General features: G+C 37.8%; 2 protein-coding genes across 4 annotated transcripts in view; one reads left to right on the top strand and one right to left on the bottom strand.

Annotated features, from left to right (window-relative positions):
• LOC143144279 (scavenger receptor class B member 1) overlaps window positions 1-11,208 on the bottom strand; it is a 52,634-nt gene extending 41,426 nt beyond the window's left edge. Inside the window, exon 1 of one of the 3 annotated variants that reach the window (XM_076306539.1) lies at window positions 10,791-10,919. In XM_076306539.1, coding sequence (XP_076162654.1) covers window positions 10,791-10,824 — 34 coding nt within the window. In that variant the 5' untranslated portion in view covers window positions 10,825-10,919. Of the gene's footprint in view, window positions 1-5,121; window positions 5,303-10,790; window positions 10,920-11,190 lie in introns of those variants that run through there. The other 2 variants (XM_076306540.1, XM_076306541.1) reach the window with 2 other exon arrangements.
• LOC143144541 (uncharacterized) lies at window positions 1,319-3,850 on the top strand. Its single transcript, XM_076307054.1, has 2 exons — window positions 1,319-1,602; window positions 2,828-3,850. The coding sequence occupies exons 1-2, from the start codon at window positions 1,319-1,321 to the stop codon at window positions 2,874-2,876; spliced, it is 333 nt and encodes a 110-aa protein (XP_076163169.1). The 3' UTR covers window positions 2,877-3,850.
• Window positions 11,209-19,533: the final 8,325 nt, after the last annotated feature.

The following is a 19,533-nucleotide window of genomic DNA, read 5'->3' on the forward strand; positions in this document are numbered from 1 at the left end:
CACTTTTATACGTTGTATAATACGCACGTGAAAAAATTGCATCTGGTATTACAGCGAATAATACTCGTTCGGTACAATCACGATTATTTATTTCTTACAAAATGTGAAAGTAATCTAACGATAAATACAGTGTCCCTTAAGTGCACTACTACAGAACTGATAAATCTACAGAAGCAATTTTTCCGCGCGCTAACTGTACAATCACGATCGTTTATTTCTTACAAAATATGAAAGTAATCTAACAATAAATACAGTGTCCCTTAAGTACACTACTACAGAACTGATAAACCTTCAGAAGCAATTTTTCCGCGCGCGAACTGTACAATCACGATCGTTTATTTCTTACAAAATATGAAAGTAATCTAACAATAAATACAGTGTCCCTTAAGTGCACTACTACAGAACTGATAAACCTTCAGAAGCAATCATTCCGCGCGCGAACTGTACAATCACGATCATTTATTTCTTACAAAATGTGAAAGTAATCTAACGATAAATACAGTGTCCCTTAAGTGCACTACTACAGAACTGATAAAACTCCAGAAGCAATTTTTCCGCGCGCGAACTGTACAATCACGATCGTTTATTTCTTACAAAATATGAAAGTAATCTAACAATAAATACAGTGCCCCTTAAGTGCACTACTACAGAACTGATAAACCTTCAGAAGCAATCTTTCCGCGCGCGAACTGTACAATCACGATCGTTTATTTCTTACAAAATGTGAAAGTAATCTAACAATAAATACAGTGTCCCTTAAGTGCACTACTACAGAACTGATAAACCTTCAGAAGCAATCATTCCGCGCGCGAACTGTACAATCACGATCATTTATTTCTTACAAAATGTGAAAGTAATCTAACAATAAATGCAATGCCCCTTAAGTGCACTACTACAGAACTGATAAACCTTCAGAAGCAATCTTTCCGCGCGCGTACTGTACATACACACGTGCACGGTCGAACGCACCGTGATCAGGGGATTTTAAAACCTGTTTTTCCCTACAAAAAGAAAAAAAGAAATCGTTCCGTAATTTTTATCGATTGCACACGATCTCTTGTGAAAGAGTTCGGTACGTGGAATATTAAAACGTTCCACGGTTCCACCGATGATCGGGATTTTTGTTTTCCACGTCTGAGACGAGGCTGGAAAATTGCAACGGATGCGATTTGCATATCGTAAACAGCCGGCCGTATGCAGCGCGGGATATTTGCGTGCAATTACCTGTCTTGCGAGTGGCGAAAAATATCGGTTGCAGATAGCGCGGCGGGAAACAAAATAAATGAAGAGAAGTAGGAAAGGGTGTTTTTGCACGGTGATGTCAGCCCGTAGGAAGAAAACGACCACGGTCGAGGATTTTAAAGCCAGTTTACGACTCGGTTGCCCTTCGGCCAGTTCCTTGGCAGAAGAACCAATTGTAAAAGAACAGATCGACGGAGCAGTTCGTCTCATCGGTGATTCAATGACTCACTCGCGGCCAATTCTCCGAAAGCGTCGTATTGGCGAAACTAATCGTTCGTTAACGGCAGCCGTGTACGGAGCAGATCTAACAAAATGGCCGACTTGTACCTCTATTTCTCTCGAAGACGGAGAAAGATCGCGGTGAGAAATTTTATCGTTCGTCAGGCTCCCTCGTAAATGTTGCGCGACTTCTTTCAGAAGTGCATCGGTGCACTTGCAGTGTACAATTATACTCGTTCTTATTTTTTTTTTTTTTCGTACGGAGCACTATAATTTTCTCGTGTAACTCTCTTTCGAGGTACTTCGGTGCAGTTGTAGTTGTTTTTTTAAAAAAACGAAACCTTATCAGTTTTTTTGCGCGATTCCTGTATAAAATTTATTAAACTACTGTGTTGATGTATTGAATAGCTTTTAAGATAACTTGATGAAATTCTAATCTCGGTTTTGAAATATTTCTACGGATGTATGAAAAGAGAACACGTAAAGGAACTGCTGATCACATTGGAAATCGATTAGAAAAGCAACGAAGAAGTCTTTCCGAAGAAAAACTTTTATTTAATATTTATTAGAGCACACATAGTATGTTCGCTTACATGTATATTTATTGCGAAAATGCACAAGGGTGAACCGTACGAGACATTGATAGTGATCCGAAATCACTCGTTCTCAAGTTCCATCGGAAATTTTCTCGAACAGTGAAAATGTTGAAATGCATCGCGTATAAGTCCGATCTAACGAAGGATAGACACAACAATGTATAAAAAACATAATAATGTAGATTTTCGAACGAGACTGTTAAAGACCGTGTTAATTACCATTGGCTAATGAGTTATTTCAACACATGTGGTAAAGTGGCTGTTATGTAAGCAGTTTCTGATCTTGAACGCAATTATAGATTTATGAGGGCACTTTCTGAAAGACGCAGTTGTATGGGAAATAACTGGTCTGCCGCTAATGTGCAGTTTTTACGGTTTCTCTCTCCAAGCTTCGTCGTTTTCAATGAACACGAATACTCTGGTAAATCTAGTTGCAATATCACTCGCATGAAATAATCCGGTTTTTCCTGTTCGGACTCAGTTGTCGCGATTAACGATGGTGAGTTCTTGGGGGCCTTCGAGGGCATGGGAGGTTTGGGGAATTCCTATGACCTACGATTAGAAAAGACACATACAAGATCCTCGAAATAAATATTAGTTGAAGGGTTCGTTGAACGTGATGATAAAAATTCTTGCGACACGGACAACATATTTCGTTCTATGATTCAAATTCGAACTTTGACTCGACGAAGAATAGTGTCTTTTATTCGTTATTCGAACGTAAATAAAAATTTTACTCCTCTCTGATCAAACATCTTTTGTATTTCTAGGATCTATCGAACTTTGGATCATCGTATTGGGTCACTTCGAGATCAATAATGGCAGTTCTATCGAGTCCCAACTATGAAGGATTCATGCTCCATGTGAATGGTATCGAGTGTACATCGAAGATAATATCGATGTTATTTAAATTTATATCGAGTTCGATCGGTATTGAAATTTTCTCCAATGAGTGCGAGATGTACCACTCACACATTTTTAAATCGATTTCCTTGAAAATGTAGCCTCGAAGGAACGATTCACTTTTGCATGTATAATAACTCGCTGCGTTGCATCATTGATTGGGGTGCATCCTGCACAATGTCGATCGATTACTATTGGTAGAATATGAGAGATCGTAATCATCTTTTTAGTAATCAATTTTAGACACGATATTATTACACGTCGGTGCGTCAAAGAAGGCGATTGAACAAAAACACGATTGCAATTCGTGATCATTAGCAATGTGGTTTATAAATCTCTTCGAGACTTCTTGCAGAAGTGTTTTTACTTTATTCTCGTTACTTTCTTGCAACAGTGTGTTGCCCGTGTTGATTTACAATTTAATGTCCGAACAATAATGCAGAGTATACATCACCATAACGTCCGCAGTTCGGATTTATGATCATTATTTAACGAATTCATAATTTTTATTAGAGACGTATACTTTTTGTGCTATGTTCGATCGAACTTCCATAAATTCCATTAGCAGCGGTAAGAAATTATTTTGTACGACATATGGTATTGTTATTGTGTCATACGTGATTTTTTGTCTCGTTGTGACACGCAATAAGAAATTCACGATCTCATTTTGAAACAAACTACCGAACGTGTCGTTTAATTTATGGATCGTACGATACATCGAGTAATAAAAAATTGTTTTCATCCACGAACGACACTCGTCAATCGTAAGAAGATGCGATGAAAAAAAAAAAATGGAGAAAAACGTAAATTAGAGATCGGCATAGATCGAGACTACCAAGTGTCATTCTGATTTTCCAGTTTATTTGGTATAACGAACACGAGATAGCTAATTAGCGAACACGTACTAACTATATTATTTGCATATACGATTGTGATATTTAATATGTACAATAAATTTCATCAATTTCTTATTATTCCCTGCATTGATCAATTGTTGTAAAGTTTATTGTTAATTAATCACTGGTAATTACCGTTTCGTAATTTCCGTGCGTAATGATAATTGATTCGGAAAAAGTATACAATGGAAATTTATTTACGTAATAATGAACTTGAAATCATTAGATAATTTTCACAATGATTAACTTTCTACTACGAAATACGCGAACATACAGGATGTTAATGGATAGTTATTCGTTTTTTGATCTTACTCGTTCATAAATCTTCTATCGATTAAAAACATTCAAAATTTCCATATCTTTCGTTTTGGTGAAAGTAAACTGACTCGATTGTGTAAACTAATTCCATTCCACACGAACACTCTCTAAAAAAAAATTTTCCAAACTTATTTTCTGACAAGAATGCAACAAGAACAGATATTTGTTTGAATAAAAAATTGATCGAAAGTACCAAGTATAACCGCGTAAGTCGAATTCGATCTGGTAGAATTTAAGAGAAATTGCACGATTATTTTAATTGACAACAATTATTAATCATAATGAAGAAAATGGCACTGCGATGCTACATTCAACGCCTTACGAATATCTTTTTAAACAGTCCGGGATTGACTACACGTTTCTTTGATTCCGTAATCGCGTTGTTATAACAAATGGCGAGTTCAAGAGTTTCCGATAATTTCTTTTGTACAGAAGAAATTATTGTGCCATATACTCTTTATCGCCAATCGTATTCTCGGACACGCTTATTGAATGTGTTTCGTAATAATGTGTGTATTTCGTCGATAGTCTTCGCAAGTTCACGGTTTTCGAGTTGCAATAACATTGTTCGCGATTAAAATTTGTTTTCATCGAGAGTTTAAGGATATTTCATTTATCTGTACAAATATGCGCGTTTCGTTCGCGTTTTGTCAACAGAGTTGCCCGAGTACACGCGATCGAGGTAAAGCACGATTTCTCGAACAAGAGGGACCACGTTTTTAATTTTCAAACTGGTTCGAAGAATGTTCGTTTATTCGAATAATCGAACTACCTCGATGAAACGGGATACTCAACCGAGTACTCAATATCCGAAATAATCCAAACCGATTCGTTTCTCCCGAACACTCGAATATTTTCACTCACTGCAGAAAACGAGTTCGAAAGTTTCGTACGAAATACATTTCCCGCCAAATTTTCGCCAATCTGTTTATCTCAATATTACTCACGACGTTTCAGAATTCGATGCATATTTCTATCCTTATCGGTTGCTTTGACGAGTTGCACGAATTCGATCACTGACGGAACATTTCAAACCAACAAATACGCGTCACATCGGCACACAAAGAAAATGGCCGGGAAACAGCGTGCCTATGTTCAATTCCCAAAACAGTATCAACTACATTTCAGGTACGAGGAATGAATCTACCATTAAATCACGGTATACCCGACTGGAAGCTGCATTACATCGTGTCCGGTATATGTACATAGTGTTTCCTTCACGAAAGTGTCGAGTTTCTTGTTGCGAGTTCCTTTTTAATAGATTTTTTGCCGATTCTTCAATTCTCCGAGTTTAATCGGCCGATCTAACGAGGCTCGAAGTCGAGTCCCTACCTCTCCACGTGTACATTTCAGAAAATCTTACATTATGTTCGGTGTTACGTGCGAGCATCGAGTGCCGCGGGACTTTATAAATTGTAATGATTAATTCAATGATCTTGATACGAGTTTCCCGCGCGATGTCGCCATGGTAATGATACAATGCGACGAAACCTTCGATTCTTTGCCAGCGATTCACTTGTTAACGTTTTCCAGGTATTTGTACAACGGTGACGCAAACGATGCACCTTTTTTTTTGGTTTCTCGAGCCTGTTAAATAAACACGCGGGTAAAATTCTGTACGATACGCTACTGTTTAACACCGGATTTAATCGATGTCGAAAGAGTATTTGGATCTTCGATACTAGCGAAAGGGCGCTCTAATTTCACTCTATAAAAACACGCGGGTAAAATTCTGTCAGAGACACTACTGTTTAACACCGGATTTAATCGATGTCGAAAGAGTATTTGGATCTTCGATACTAACGAAAGGGCGCTGTAATTTCACTCTATAAAAACACGCGGGTAAAATTCTGTATAATACACTACTGTTTAACACCGGATTTAATCGATGTCGAAAGAGTATTTGGATCTTCGATACTAGCGAAAGGGCGCTGTAATTTCACTGTATAAAAACACGCGGGTAAAATTCTGTCAGAGACACTACTGTTTAACACCGGATTTAATCGATGTCGAAAGAGTATTTGGATCTTCGATACTAGCGAAAGGGCGCTCTAATTTCACTCTATAAAAACACGCGGGTAAAATTCTGTATAATACACTACTGTTTAACACCGGATTTAATCGATGTCGAAAGAGTATTTGGATCTTCGATACTAGCGAAAGGGCGCTCTAATTTCACTCTATCGAAACACGCGGGTAAAATTCTGTACGATACACTACTGTTTAACACCGGATTTAATCGATGTCGAAAGAGTATTTGGATCTTCGATACTAGCGAAAGGGCGCTGTAATTTCACTCTATAAAAACACGCGGGTAAAATTCTGTATAATACACTACTGTTTAACACCGGATTTAATCGATGTCGAAAGAGTATTTGGATCTTCGGTACTAGCGAAAGGGCGCTGTAATTTCACTCTATAAAAACACTCGGGTAAAATTCTGTATAATACACTACTGTTTAACACCGGATTTAATCGATGTCGAGAGAGTATTTTGATCTTCGATACTAGCGAAAGGGCGCTGTAATTTCACTCTATCGAAACACGCGGGTAAAATTCTGTACGATACACTACTACTTAACACCGGATTTAATTGATGTCGAAAGAGTATTTGGATCTTCGATACTAGCGAAAGGGCGCTGTAATTTCACTCTATAAAAACACGCGGGTAAAATTCTGTATGAGACACTACTGTTTAACACCGGATTTAATTGATGTCGAAAGAGTATTTGGATCTTCGATACTAGCGAAAGGGCGCTGTAATTTCACTCTATTAAAACACGCGGGTAAAATTCTGTATGAGACACTACTGTTTACCACCGTATTTAATTGATGTCGAAAGAGTATTTGGATCTTCGATACTAGCGAAAAGGCGCTGTAGTTTCACTCTATCGAAACACGCGGGTAAAATTCTGTACGATACACTGTTTAACACCGGATTTAATCGATGTCGAAAGAGTATTTGGATCTTCGATACTAGCGAAAGGGCGCTGTAATTTCACTCTATAAAAACACGCGGGTAAAATCCTGTATGAGACACTACTGTTTAACACCGGATTTAATCGATGTCGAAAGAGTATTTGGATCTTCGATACTAGCGAAAGGGCGCTCTAATTTCACTCTATAAAAACACGCGGGTAAAATTCTGTATAATACACTACTGTTTAACACCGGATTTAATCGATGTCGAAAGAGTATTTGGATCTTCGATACTAGCGAAAGGGCGCTCTAATTTCACTCTATCGAAACACGCGGGTAAAATTCTGTACGATACACTACTGTTTAACACCGGATTTAATCGATGTCGAAAGAGTATTTGGATCTTCGATACTAGCGAAAGGGCGCTGTAATTTCACTCTATAAAAACACGCGGGTAAAATTCTGTATAATACACTACTGTTTAACACCGGATTTAATCGATGTCGAAAGAGTATTTGGATCTTCGGTACTAGCGAAAGGGCGCTGTAATTTCACTCTATAAAAACACTCGGGTAAAATTCTGTATAATACACTACTGTTTAACACCGGATTTAATCGATGTCGAGAGAGTATTTTGATCTTCGATACTAGCGAAAGGGCGCTGTAATTTCACTCTATCGAAACACGCGGGTAAAATTCTGTACGATACACTACTACTTAACACCGGATTTAATTGATGTCGAAAGAGTATTTGGATCTTCGATACTAGCGAAAGGGCGCTGTAATTTCACTCTATAAAAACACGCGGGTAAAATTCTGTATGAGACACTACTGTTTAACACCGGATTTAATTGATGTCGAAAGAGTATTTGGATCTTCGATACTAGCGAAAGGGCGCTGTAATTTCACTCTATTAAAACACGCGGGTAAAATTCTGTATGAGACACTACTGTTTACCACCGTATTTAATTGATGTCGAAAGAGTATTTGGATCTTCGATACTAGCGAAAAGGCGCTGTAGTTTCACTCTATCGAAACACGCGGGTAAAATTCTGTACGATACACTGTTTAACACCGGATTTAATCGATGTCGAAAGAGTATTTGGATCTTCGATACTAGCGAAAGGGCGCTGTAATTTCACTCTATAAAAACACGCGGGTAAAATCCTGTATGAGACACTACTGTTTAACACCGGATTTAATCGATGTCGAAAGAGTATTTGGATCTTCGATACTAGCGAAAGGGCGGTGTAATTTCACTCTATCGAAACGTGTATCGCGGTGCACGGGTGTGTATCGCGAAACGTTGCGAAAGCAGGTCGTTGTTTTAGGGTTTAACGCGTAATGATCGTTCACGGAATGGTTACAGCTGTGGAAATTACTTAACGACCCGGAGTAAATAAATTGCTATTCATAGGAACGGTAATTAGTTCGTTCGATGTGAGTTTCGTGCTCGATCGATCAAACACGACCGGTGGTGTTCGATTAGGTTCGTTTTGGAACGCAACACCTTACCGTCGACGATCATTTAAATTCTTACGATCGTGGAACGAAGTTACAAAATAGCCTCGGTTTAATTAATAATTAATAAGTTGCGCGGATAGTGATCTAGGGAGCGAATGTACGAGATCTCGTGAACGTGACAATGGTCGATAAGCGTTGGATATGTCAGGTACAACAGATGACAAATTATCGAGAATATTGTTCGAGAATATTGGAGACGAAATTCGAAATATTCCTTGAAGATGTAATTGTTTTTCGTGTCTCGACAATAAAGTGTTTTAAGTAAGTTTTACCAATTGATGGATCGCTTTTTTTAGTAATTAATTATTTACCGTGTATTCGTAGTATTATTCTGTATGGTTGTGAGTACAAACTATGTTTTTTTTTTCTGAAAGTAAATTTTGTGAAAGCTTGTCAGAGAAAGATATTTAAAAAATTGGTACAGGCTATGAGAGTAATATTCGTCCAAGTTCTAAAGATTCTAATTTTATTCGATACTAATTATTAGGACCAGAGAAATCCACGTCACTATGCAAGTGAGAAATTCTGGTGACACGGTACGAGGACCCTTATAATTTTCTGTACAGGTAAACATTTTTTTTTTATGAAAATTGACACAAGATACCGACCGGCGTAATATTCGTACGTGTTCACTATTCGTACGTATTTACGAAACACTTGTATCGAGTATAATTATACATTTATGCGATGTCATTATTTCGTCTATTGGCAATGTGGCGCGAAAAATTTGGAGCAAGCTGTACAAAATGTTTCTGGGTTAGAATGTCCTTCTGTGCCAGTGGATTAGAAAGTTTTCAACAAGTATTTCCGGTTTACAGGATTTTTTCGTTGCGATATTATTGAAGTTGTTGTGTCGAAATTTGATCTCGATCGGTCGTTTTCGAATACTTCGTTTCCTAACTTTCCGTTCGCAATTATGTCCCCCTTGTGCTCTCACCGTACAATTTTGTCACACAAATCGCACGCGTCCGTGTAGAATTATTTAACATTTCGTAAATTCAGTTCGTTGACGCACCCTTAAAATTGTTGGCCATCGCGACACCGGAAGAGTCATAACGCGTTACGTTAAATGACGCACGAAAGAAATAATGGTTGCACAGTAGCAAAACGCTTGCAGCTAGTACGAAAGGAATCCTGTCGGCACAATTATGTCGTCTGAGCACTGAGACAAAGCGACGGGAAAATAACATCGAAGAATCTAGGAAAAGAAAGGCGATCTTTCAGAATTTCTAAAGCAGACCACTTCTTACTGTGACAATTACTATACAAGAAGAAAGGAATCTTACCATATCAGCCATTTATTTTGAATTTTACGTATCTAAATCTTTCAACGACAAAAACGAAAACTATATATATATTGGGTTGTTCGTTTCGTTTTCCAAAATGGAGAGTACATAATTTAATAAAATGTTTATACACTCTAAAAAAATCCTGTTTCATTTTCACCGAAAAAAACGAAATAATTTTCCGAACAACCCAATGTATATAAATAATCCAAAAAAAAGGTCTTAGAATCGGTATTGTGCAACTGTTGATAAAACACGTGTAAAAGTAGACTTTCTGTCAAAACACTATAGCCAATCTAGTCACCCAGTTAAACGTTCAAATATTCTATCGCAATGTCAACGACGAATGCACGAATAAACGTGTAAATAAAACACGTGTCCGAATATACGTACACGTTAACGCTCGTGCAAACGTCTTAGCGAACACCTGTACCCTTTGCGGATACAATGAAGCATGAACGCCAATCAAACGTAAATGTTTCCAGAATATTCATCAGTTTCACACCAAGCACTATTTCCTCGTTGTCGGTGATTTTTTCCGGACGATATACCACGTTCCTCGCGGTTACAATCGTTTCTAAGCCTGTACCAATGGTACGCCAATCCATATTCATCGAGATATATCTCGTTGAAAAATGACAACTGTCGAACACTAATTGTTTCAGGCAAATTTTCATCACAATTTTTCCTATCATTAACCATTTATCACCGCGCGATTTACATCGATGAATTTTAATGCAAGAATCCTCGTCGTACACTTTTAACCCTACAGCGATAGATTTCTGCGCAAATGGAGGAAAAAAATATTCGCGATCGTTGATTTTCCATTCGGGAATCCGTCGCGAAAATAAACCACGATTTATTTGTTGTTCGCAACGCTTACTTACGGATCAGTTTCGGTATCCTTGCGTAGCAAAACATCTTAACTTCCTTTGGATACAATGGTGAACGCGCGACTTGTCACGTCGACGACGATGGGGATGAAAAATAATAAAAAAGAAAAAAAAAAATAACCACGATCGTTTCAACCCTACCGCACCAGGTTTCTGCGCAAATAGAGGAAAAAGTATTCGCGATCGTTGATTTTCCATTCGGGTATCCGTCGCGAAAATAAACCACGATTTATTTGTTGTTCGCAACGCTTACTTACGGATCAGTTTCGGTATCCTTGCGTAGCAAAACATCTTAACTTCCTTTGGATACAATGGTGAACGCGCGACTTGTCACGACGACGACGATGGGGATGAAGAAGTAATGAGAAGAAAAAAAAAAAAAAAGAAGAATAACCACGATCGTTCCAACGATGGATTTGGTGCAGTTACGGACGTCTTCGTCGACGACCGGTCGTGCACTGAACGTGGTGGCTTTATTCATCGTAAACCTTTCTTTTCGAACGAACGCCTGAAATCGTCGGCTGATAACCGACAGTTGCCACTATGAGTAGATAACGAGTCGAATCGTTCGTACGAAGACGGTAACGACTTATCTATTAGTGTACTGCGCGGGTGGAGATTACTGTGACTTTGCTCGCTGGCCGCGTATCTAGCCCCGTTGTGTCAACAATATGGGTGAACACGCATGTGTACGGAAACGTGTTTTCGGTACACGGAGCGTGGTTATCGTCTTTTCAATGAACACGAACAACTAATCTCGTATCTAACAATTTTTCGTGAGTTCTTCAACGATCCTTAGACCTTAAATTCTATCAAGGTCGACACAAGATACTTGCACCTAACAATTTGTACGATCGTTGCGCACACATCGCTTTTCTTAGTAATTATTTATTGGTTTTTGATACTTGAACCGTGTATTCGCAGTATCGTTTCGTACGGTTGCGAGTACAAATTATGTTTTTTTTTTTTTTAAGTAAATTTCGAGAAAGCTTGTCAGAGAAAGAGATAAAGATATTTAAAAGATCGGTGCAGTCTACGATGGTAATATTTGTTCAAGTTTTAAAGATTCTAATTTTATTAAATACTAATTATTAGGACCAGAGAAATCCACGTCAGTGTGCAAGTGAGAAATTCAGGCAGCGAGAATTACTGAAGATTTAGAATGTAGCAGGTTTTTTCTTTCGAGACACAATATCTACCAAGAAGGTCACAATATTGTCTAGGATATTTATAAATTTATAAATCGCACGATAATAATTGCGTATAAGTTTTGCGAACAATTGAATTCTTCTTTGTCACTATTTTGAAACGAGTTACTTCTTAAGCATTTTTAGATGTATACAAAGGGGAGTTGGTTCATAACTAAAGAATTTTTATTATTGTTTTTCTAACTTCCTCGAAGTTGTATAGTTGTAGATATTCGTTGGTGTCGATTGGGGTTGTGTTAAATTCGTTGTTTCATCCAAAGTATACGAATTTGTAAAATTCACAGATAAAAAAAATATTCAACAGAATATTAACGTCGAGCATAGAGATATTGTATAGACAGAGTTCGGTGGATTTGTCCCAGGCCGGTTCGTAGAGAAGAATCATCGAAAACGACCATAACCCGACCTCAGGTACAAACTTAAAACCGAGTATACGTTCGTACGAACATTTTCAATTCTATTCTCCTCTCACGTGTTACGAAACACCCAGTATGTGGAAGATAGTTTGCATATCGAGAATATTCGATTCGAAGATCGTTGCACGATAGAATCGATTGTTAAGTAGCCTCATTACGGATATCTCGAGGTTACGGTTACTGAAATGGAATATCACAGTTTCGATTCTATGGGGCGATAATTCACCTCGAGACGATTTCAACGAGTTCCGTCCCGCGATACAACGGATTCGAGATATTTACGATTAAGTGCGATGCATCTCGTTATTTCTAGTCACAACAGATGCAGCCAACGATACATATGTTGCACAATAAGTGGAAGATCGAGTGAACTCTATTCTCCGTTTTTTCCAACGAGTAAAATCTTCCAATGATTCAATTAATTGCATCCACGATGGAATATAATCGATTCAATGGCGAACAAAAAGTGTAATGAAGTTTTTTCTTCCATTCGTCTCAAACTGATACTTTTAATTACGCCAGTATTGCGTATGAATGGGTCGTGGGTCAGGTATTATCCACGAAGAGAATTTTAATGCGTTCGTCGTGCACAGTAAAAGGAAACGGTGCTGACAACGATGCGAAACATGCATCGGATTCCAGTTTGTTTAAACGCGATACCACCGACTTTGCATATTATTATCAGTTTTTTATCCTAACTGTCGCTTCCGATCTCTATAAGACGCGAACAATAATAAGTGGATAGACAATTTTATCGAGTTTAAGTAACGCTATTTTTAATTCAACGAGACAAATATGCCGTTGCAAAACGGTGTGTAAATTACAGGATCGTGTAATTGTTTCTCGTTCAATTAACCGTACGAAGAAGGTACTTACTTCTTTTTTTCTTTTTTTTTTTTTTAATGTAACGTTCGTTGGCGATCGTTGAACATGCAAAACTGTATTCTCTAACCGTGATTCGCGTATTGATAATTGGTCCCTGTTTTCGATCATTAAGCGAACCATTGCTGCAACGACCATTACGAGCTTAAATCCTTCTTCTCTATCGAAGTAACATAACCTCGTACTCGGGATCAACGAACGACCAAGGATAATACGGATGCGTAAAGATAATTGTAAAAGTTTTTTCGAGGAAAAAACTAATCCGGTTAAGCTTACAACTGTACCGAGAGATTCTGGTGTATCGAGGAAAGTGTAACTTGTACGCGTTTCAGGAAAATCTGAGGAAAAAGAGGAACGGAAAGAAATGGTCGAGGAAAAAGAGGAATAAAGTTGATCGTGTGTATGGAATAGAAATCGTCGTGACGTCTTCAGAAAATACGCCATGGAATTTTAAATAAATTTCGTTGCAGAAGCAGTTGGAAATGGTTATTTGGACCGGTTGGTGAATCTAATATTAGCTGTCGATAAATTCTTCCTCTCGAAGTCTAACGTTCAAAATGGCCGTATACATCCTCGTCCAAAAGCATTAAAACACTTATAGAAAGCGAATAAAAGACTGGTTCGAACTTATCGAGGAACACGAAAGAATCATCCGTCATTTGATATTTTAAATCATAAAATAAGTAGGCAACTATTGCACGTGGATTTGTTGGAAAGAAATTTTAAGGTTAGGTCACCATCGCAATAGAGAAAAATCGAAATTTTTGTTGTACAGAACGACATTTTGGATCTTTAAAGATAATATAGAAAAGGTCGCGTTAAGAAAATTACATTATCGACAAAAATATCGTAGTCTAAAGCGAGGACTGTATTTTTCTTCGAAGAGTCTTCGCCATTTTTACGAAAACTAAACGTCGCGATACTTACGGACGGGGGTGTACCTTCGATCAGGATTCTTTTATAAGATCGTGTTCTCCGCGTCTGCCCACCGAGGGAACCGGTCCTCGGGAAACCCAGAAGACCGCCCAAAACTTTTCAATTCAAATCCATTGGACCTTTCGCGCGACCAACCACATTTACAATCCCCGAAGAACACCATTGAGGGAGTGGCTCTGATAACAAAGCCAGGACTTGGTTTCACCAAGCCACTCTAACTCGTAAAATCCTTCAAAATTAATAAGAGACTAAAAAAAAAATACATTGCACTTGCCAACCAATCCCTTTAGTTCATACTTTCGTCAAACCTTCATTTTGTTCAATCTCGTTCCACCTTTAAAATATTCTCTCGATCAATTCTATAACTTCTAATAAACACATCCAGTAAGTTGCTCGATAAGTTTCATCGTTGCATAAGAAACGGAGCTATCAAGTTCGTCGTTTTATTTTTCCAAAGATAGTACTACTGTTCGATAAACATATGTAAAGTTTCGTGGAAATCTGTCGACTCGTTCGTACATTTACAATTATTCAAAGTCGAAGTGTCATAGTATATTTTTACAATGGAAAACACGAAAAAACTTATCGAACAACCCAGTCAAGCTACACCACCCCGTTTACATGTACGTTCGTTTCGTTATCGATATAACGCTCGTTCGAAACATCTTATTTATTTTTATTTCGGAGAATCGTACAGGTTTGCACTGAATTACAATATAGATTACTATTGCAACGATCTATTGAGTGTTTCTGTTCCAATTTCGTGACTCCATGAGCTGAGTGACACGAACGAGATATATCGACACTGTTTCCGAGTGGACTTCTAAACGATTATCAATATTCTTTAACGCAAAGGGGGCCGGTGTCGTTTGTACCTTTTATCCTGAAATCGGGGATCAATCGAGTCTTTGATCGGGTGAAACTGGCGGAAAGTTCTTTACCACCGTGTAAATGGACACACACCTTTTACGTAGAATAATTCTGGATCATCGGTGCGATTATCACGTACCATAAGGGGCAAGCTACAGAGTAGGTAAAGATCGATTATCTACAAGTTCATCGCATTACCTCGGTATTTTTCCCATCCCGTTTATGCAGAATCTATTACTGCGCTTGATCTATCGTTGTTTGCTTCGTTTCTTGAATTCGACTTCCTTTTTCCGGGTAGTTGATTCGCGCGAACGCCATTCGCAACGATCCTATTCAGCGGTCTCATCTTCGACTAATTATCCTTCCTCGGTTTGACGACGATACTCTTTTATCTTCCTTTTGTCCGCGGTTGTTAACCTTAAGCCTGACGAACGAAAAAGGTCTCTTGGTAATAATAACAACGACACGAATACGAAAGATAGTTTGTTTCAATTTTCGACGAATGATTCGCGTTGAATCGAAGGAAAAGGAAAACCTTAAGCCTGACGAACGAAAAAGGTCTCTTGGTAATAATAACAACGACGAATACGAAAGATAGTTTGTTCGAATTTTCGACGAATGATACGCGTTGAATCGAAGGAAAAGGAAAACACGGATATTCGCCCATTTGCATCGTTAGCGTATACATACGCGCAATTTTCCTGGTCATTATCACCAAAGTGTATACATAGACACTTTCACGCAGTTGGTGAACAGTGGTCGCCGAGAAGAGTTAAATTTTCCATTCTGTGGAAATTTCGTTCGTTTGTTGTCGAAATACAATTGAAAAGAATAATTGAAAAAGAGGATAAAAGAATATACGCATACGAATTTCTTTCTTTGTCGTCCTGTAATATGAAGGTTGTAATATTGCTCGAAATATTTGTACTTGGATTTGATTGGAGATAGGCTAAAAAATGATGATCGAGCATTTTATTTTTAATGTTTAAACTCCTCTTAGTTTTGGTTCTCTTTAACGATCATGTATATATGTAATATTAATTTATCGATATTGTGTATCATTGCCGAGAACGATCAGAAGAAAATGATGGAAACGCTAGTAAAATGTTCGGACGAAAGAAATGTTCGTTCAATAATTGTTTCATCATGATTTCGGATAACTGAAATCGACACAAGTGAAAGTATCGAGGTCGTTTCAAGGTCACTCGCATTTCTAGAACGCAGTACACATAAATAAACACGTTTTGTTTACAAATTTTCCAATTTGTAATATTTCCCTGTAATATTTGTAGCTTTCATAATGTCTTTTATTACCTGGAAAATATACCTACATATATTATGCAAAATATACCTATGTATCTCATACGTGTTACACGTAAACGGGGTGTACTCGTTCTCGAACAGTACATCCGAGTCACGTGCACAAAAATCAATCGTCGAATAAGGGTGTCAATATAAAGTTATTTGTTTTTCGACCTTGCTCGGTCATAAATCTTCATTCAATTAAAAATTAAAAAATTTGCATATCTTTCATTTTGGTAAAAGTAAACTGAGTCGATCGTGTAAACCAATTCGTTGAATAAATTGAACTCGATTTACGTTGACGCGTTCGATAGATTCATTTTCACTTTAAAAGAATTATCGCGCTTAAATTTTTCGCAAGAAACCTTAACCAATTCGACAAACTATATTTCTATCGAAGAAAAATAATAATGTTACCTTCAAGACACACGTAACTGTCGAAGGAGCAAATACTATCGCACTCGATCTCTTTCGAATCCACGAACTTCTTCTTCTTGGCTTGTCTACGTTTTCTCCTCGTTCTTTTACCATCAATATTTTTCTTCGCGTCGTTACTCGTCGCTTTTTCAACTGGTTTCGCTTTTCCCTCGGTTTTGCTTTCCTCGGTTCCATCGTCTTGCTTTTCTTCAGTCTCACCTTTCTCAGTCTCGTCTTCTTCAGCTTCATCGTCCAGCTTTTTCTCAGTCTTGTCTTCCCCGATTTCTTCATCCGGTTTTGTCTCAGTCTCACTTTTCTCGATCCTTTTGTCCTCTCTTGTCTTTTCCTCAGTCTCGTCTTCTTCAGCTCCATCGTCCAGCTTTTTCTCAGTCTTGTCTTCCTCGATTTCTTCGTCCGGTTTTGTCTCAGTCTCACTTTCCTCGATCCTTTCGTCCACTCTTGTCTTTTCCTCAGTCTCGTCTTCTTCAGCTCCATCGTCCGGTTTTGTCTCAGTCTCACTTTCCTCGATCCTTTTGTCCACTCCTGCCTTTTCCTCAGTCTCGTCTTCTTCAGCTCCATCGTCCAGCTTCTTCTCAGTCTGGTCTTCCCCGATTTCTTCATCCGGTTTTGTCTCAATCTCATTTTTCTCGATCCTTTTGTCCACTCCTGCCTTTTCCTCAGTCTCGTCTTCTTCAGCTCCATCGTCCAGCTTTTTCTCAGTCTGGTCTTCCCCGATTTCTTCATCCGGTTTTGTCTCAATCTCATTTTTCTCGATCCTTTTGTCCACTCCTGCCTTTTCCTCAGTCTCGTCTTCTTCAGCTCCATCGCCCGGATTTTTCTCAGTCTTATGTTCCCCGATTTCTTCATCCGGTTTTGTCTCAATCTCACTTTTCTCGATCCTTTTGTCCACTCTTGCCTTTTCCTCAGTCTGGCCTTCTTTCACTTTTTCGTCCGGTTTTGTTTTTTTCTTAGCCTTCGTCGATTTCTCGGCTGCTCTTCCCCTCTTCCGAATTCTTCGTTTTTCTACAAAAAAAAAAGGTAATATATTATATACAATCGTGTGATTCCTTTTTTTTTGATAACACCCAAAGGGACGTGCAGTCTACGGAAGATTTGTCATTGATAAAAAGAAAGATGTTATCTCTGATCGTGTATATATTTCTTTGAAACACACAAATCAATATATATGTCTGTGAAAGGTCTCGATTGTCATTAATAAAAAGAGAAATATTATTTCTAATCGCGTGTACACTTTTTTATAATACCCTAAGGGACATAGTGACCCGTAGACTCGATTATCCTGACACACAAAGTAACTACCAGTGTATATTCATGTATATTCATTATAATAAGTGCATCAGTTTTTCTATAGTAATATTATCACTATTACGTGTATTATAATACACAAGTTTTTTCTTTCTTTCAATAATAATATGCAACGTGTGTAATAATACTCTTGTTTACAAATAGAAGGTGATGTTATACGCGAGATATAATTTACAGATGGTGTATATATATATATATATATATATATATATATATATATATATATATATATATATGTATAATGTACACAAGTTGACAGTATTATTACCGATACTAAGAAAAACATGATCGATGATGAGAAACCAGAAAGTCATCCTTTATAAACTCTTCCATACCAGGAACGTGACGCTATAAACAAACTATAGCGAATGAGACACTTGTTTTGTACTTTTTCTGCTTTGGTTTTTTAATCCTTTGTTCTTACAGTTTTTATATTCTATCCCATTATTTTATTCTTACGTTCGAAAAGATAACTTCACCCACGTATCTTTACAAACGAAGCCACTTTTCTAACGTTTCTCGTATCGTGGTGTCAGTGTGTCTCACAGTGGTTCTATTTACCCAAGAAGTCGTAACTTTATCACTGATTTAAAACACCCGATGATAAATACTGTCGACACGTACGAAACGATGATATTCGAAAAAGAAATATATACATACGTAATTTACACGAACAAAAATCCAAAATACTGTCCTGGTCAATTCTATTATAAATTATCTTAATTTATTCTATTATAAATCTATCGAAGAGTGTTTCTACTATAAATATATCACAGAAAACTCAATTCTTTTCAAAAGAAAAGTAGCTTCACGTATTTCACTCTGTCCTCATTCTTCTCTACAATATTACAGAACAGTTCTACACTATAAATACAATTGTTAACATTTCTGATAGCATTGCGATCCAGCCACACTTTCGTTATTGTCAAGACGTTAATGGATCGATCGACGTTGAATTGAACTAAAAAAAATCAACGAAAACTATTTTTCCAAATTTTACTCGTGATTTCCGTTACGTCTGGCGCAGCTCCAATTGTCGATGAGTCAGTTTGCAGGCAAACGAAATGACGTGGATTGAGAAATCGTTCTCTCACTTCCAACGAGGGTTTAATCCTGTTTAGCAACAATTCTGACAGCGAAACGATTTTGTACACGTGCGTTTCACGTGTCTTCGGTTTTCTAATTTTCTTCTCCTTTTTGCATCTCTCCGAGGAAACCGTTGCAACATTTTCCGCTTGGTATTCGTCGATGCAGTCGGTTACCGAGTTCTTTTTCAATCTATCCTTTTTCACTTCCTTCTTCGGTTTTTTCGATTGTTCTCGTTTCCATTTCCTGTACAACCGGCACTCCGTGTTACGAAACATGTTCCCCGATGCGCGA

The sequence above is a fragment of the Ptiloglossa arizonensis genome, chromosome 3, assembly GCF_051014685.1.
Source record: "Ptiloglossa arizonensis isolate GNS036 chromosome 3, iyPtiAriz1_principal, whole genome shotgun sequence".
Taxonomy (NCBI): Eukaryota; Metazoa; Arthropoda; class Insecta; order Hymenoptera; family Colletidae; genus Ptiloglossa; species Ptiloglossa arizonensis.

Coding starts and splice junctions, on each gene's coding strand:
- LOC143144541 (XM_076307054.1), top strand. CDS start 1,319: ATGTCAGCCCGTAGGAAGAAAACGACCACGGTCGAGGATTTTAAAGCC. Junction 1,603..2,827: donor GAAGACGGAGAAAGATCGCG/GTGAGAAATTTT, acceptor TTGTATTTCTAG/GATCTATCGAACTTTGGATC.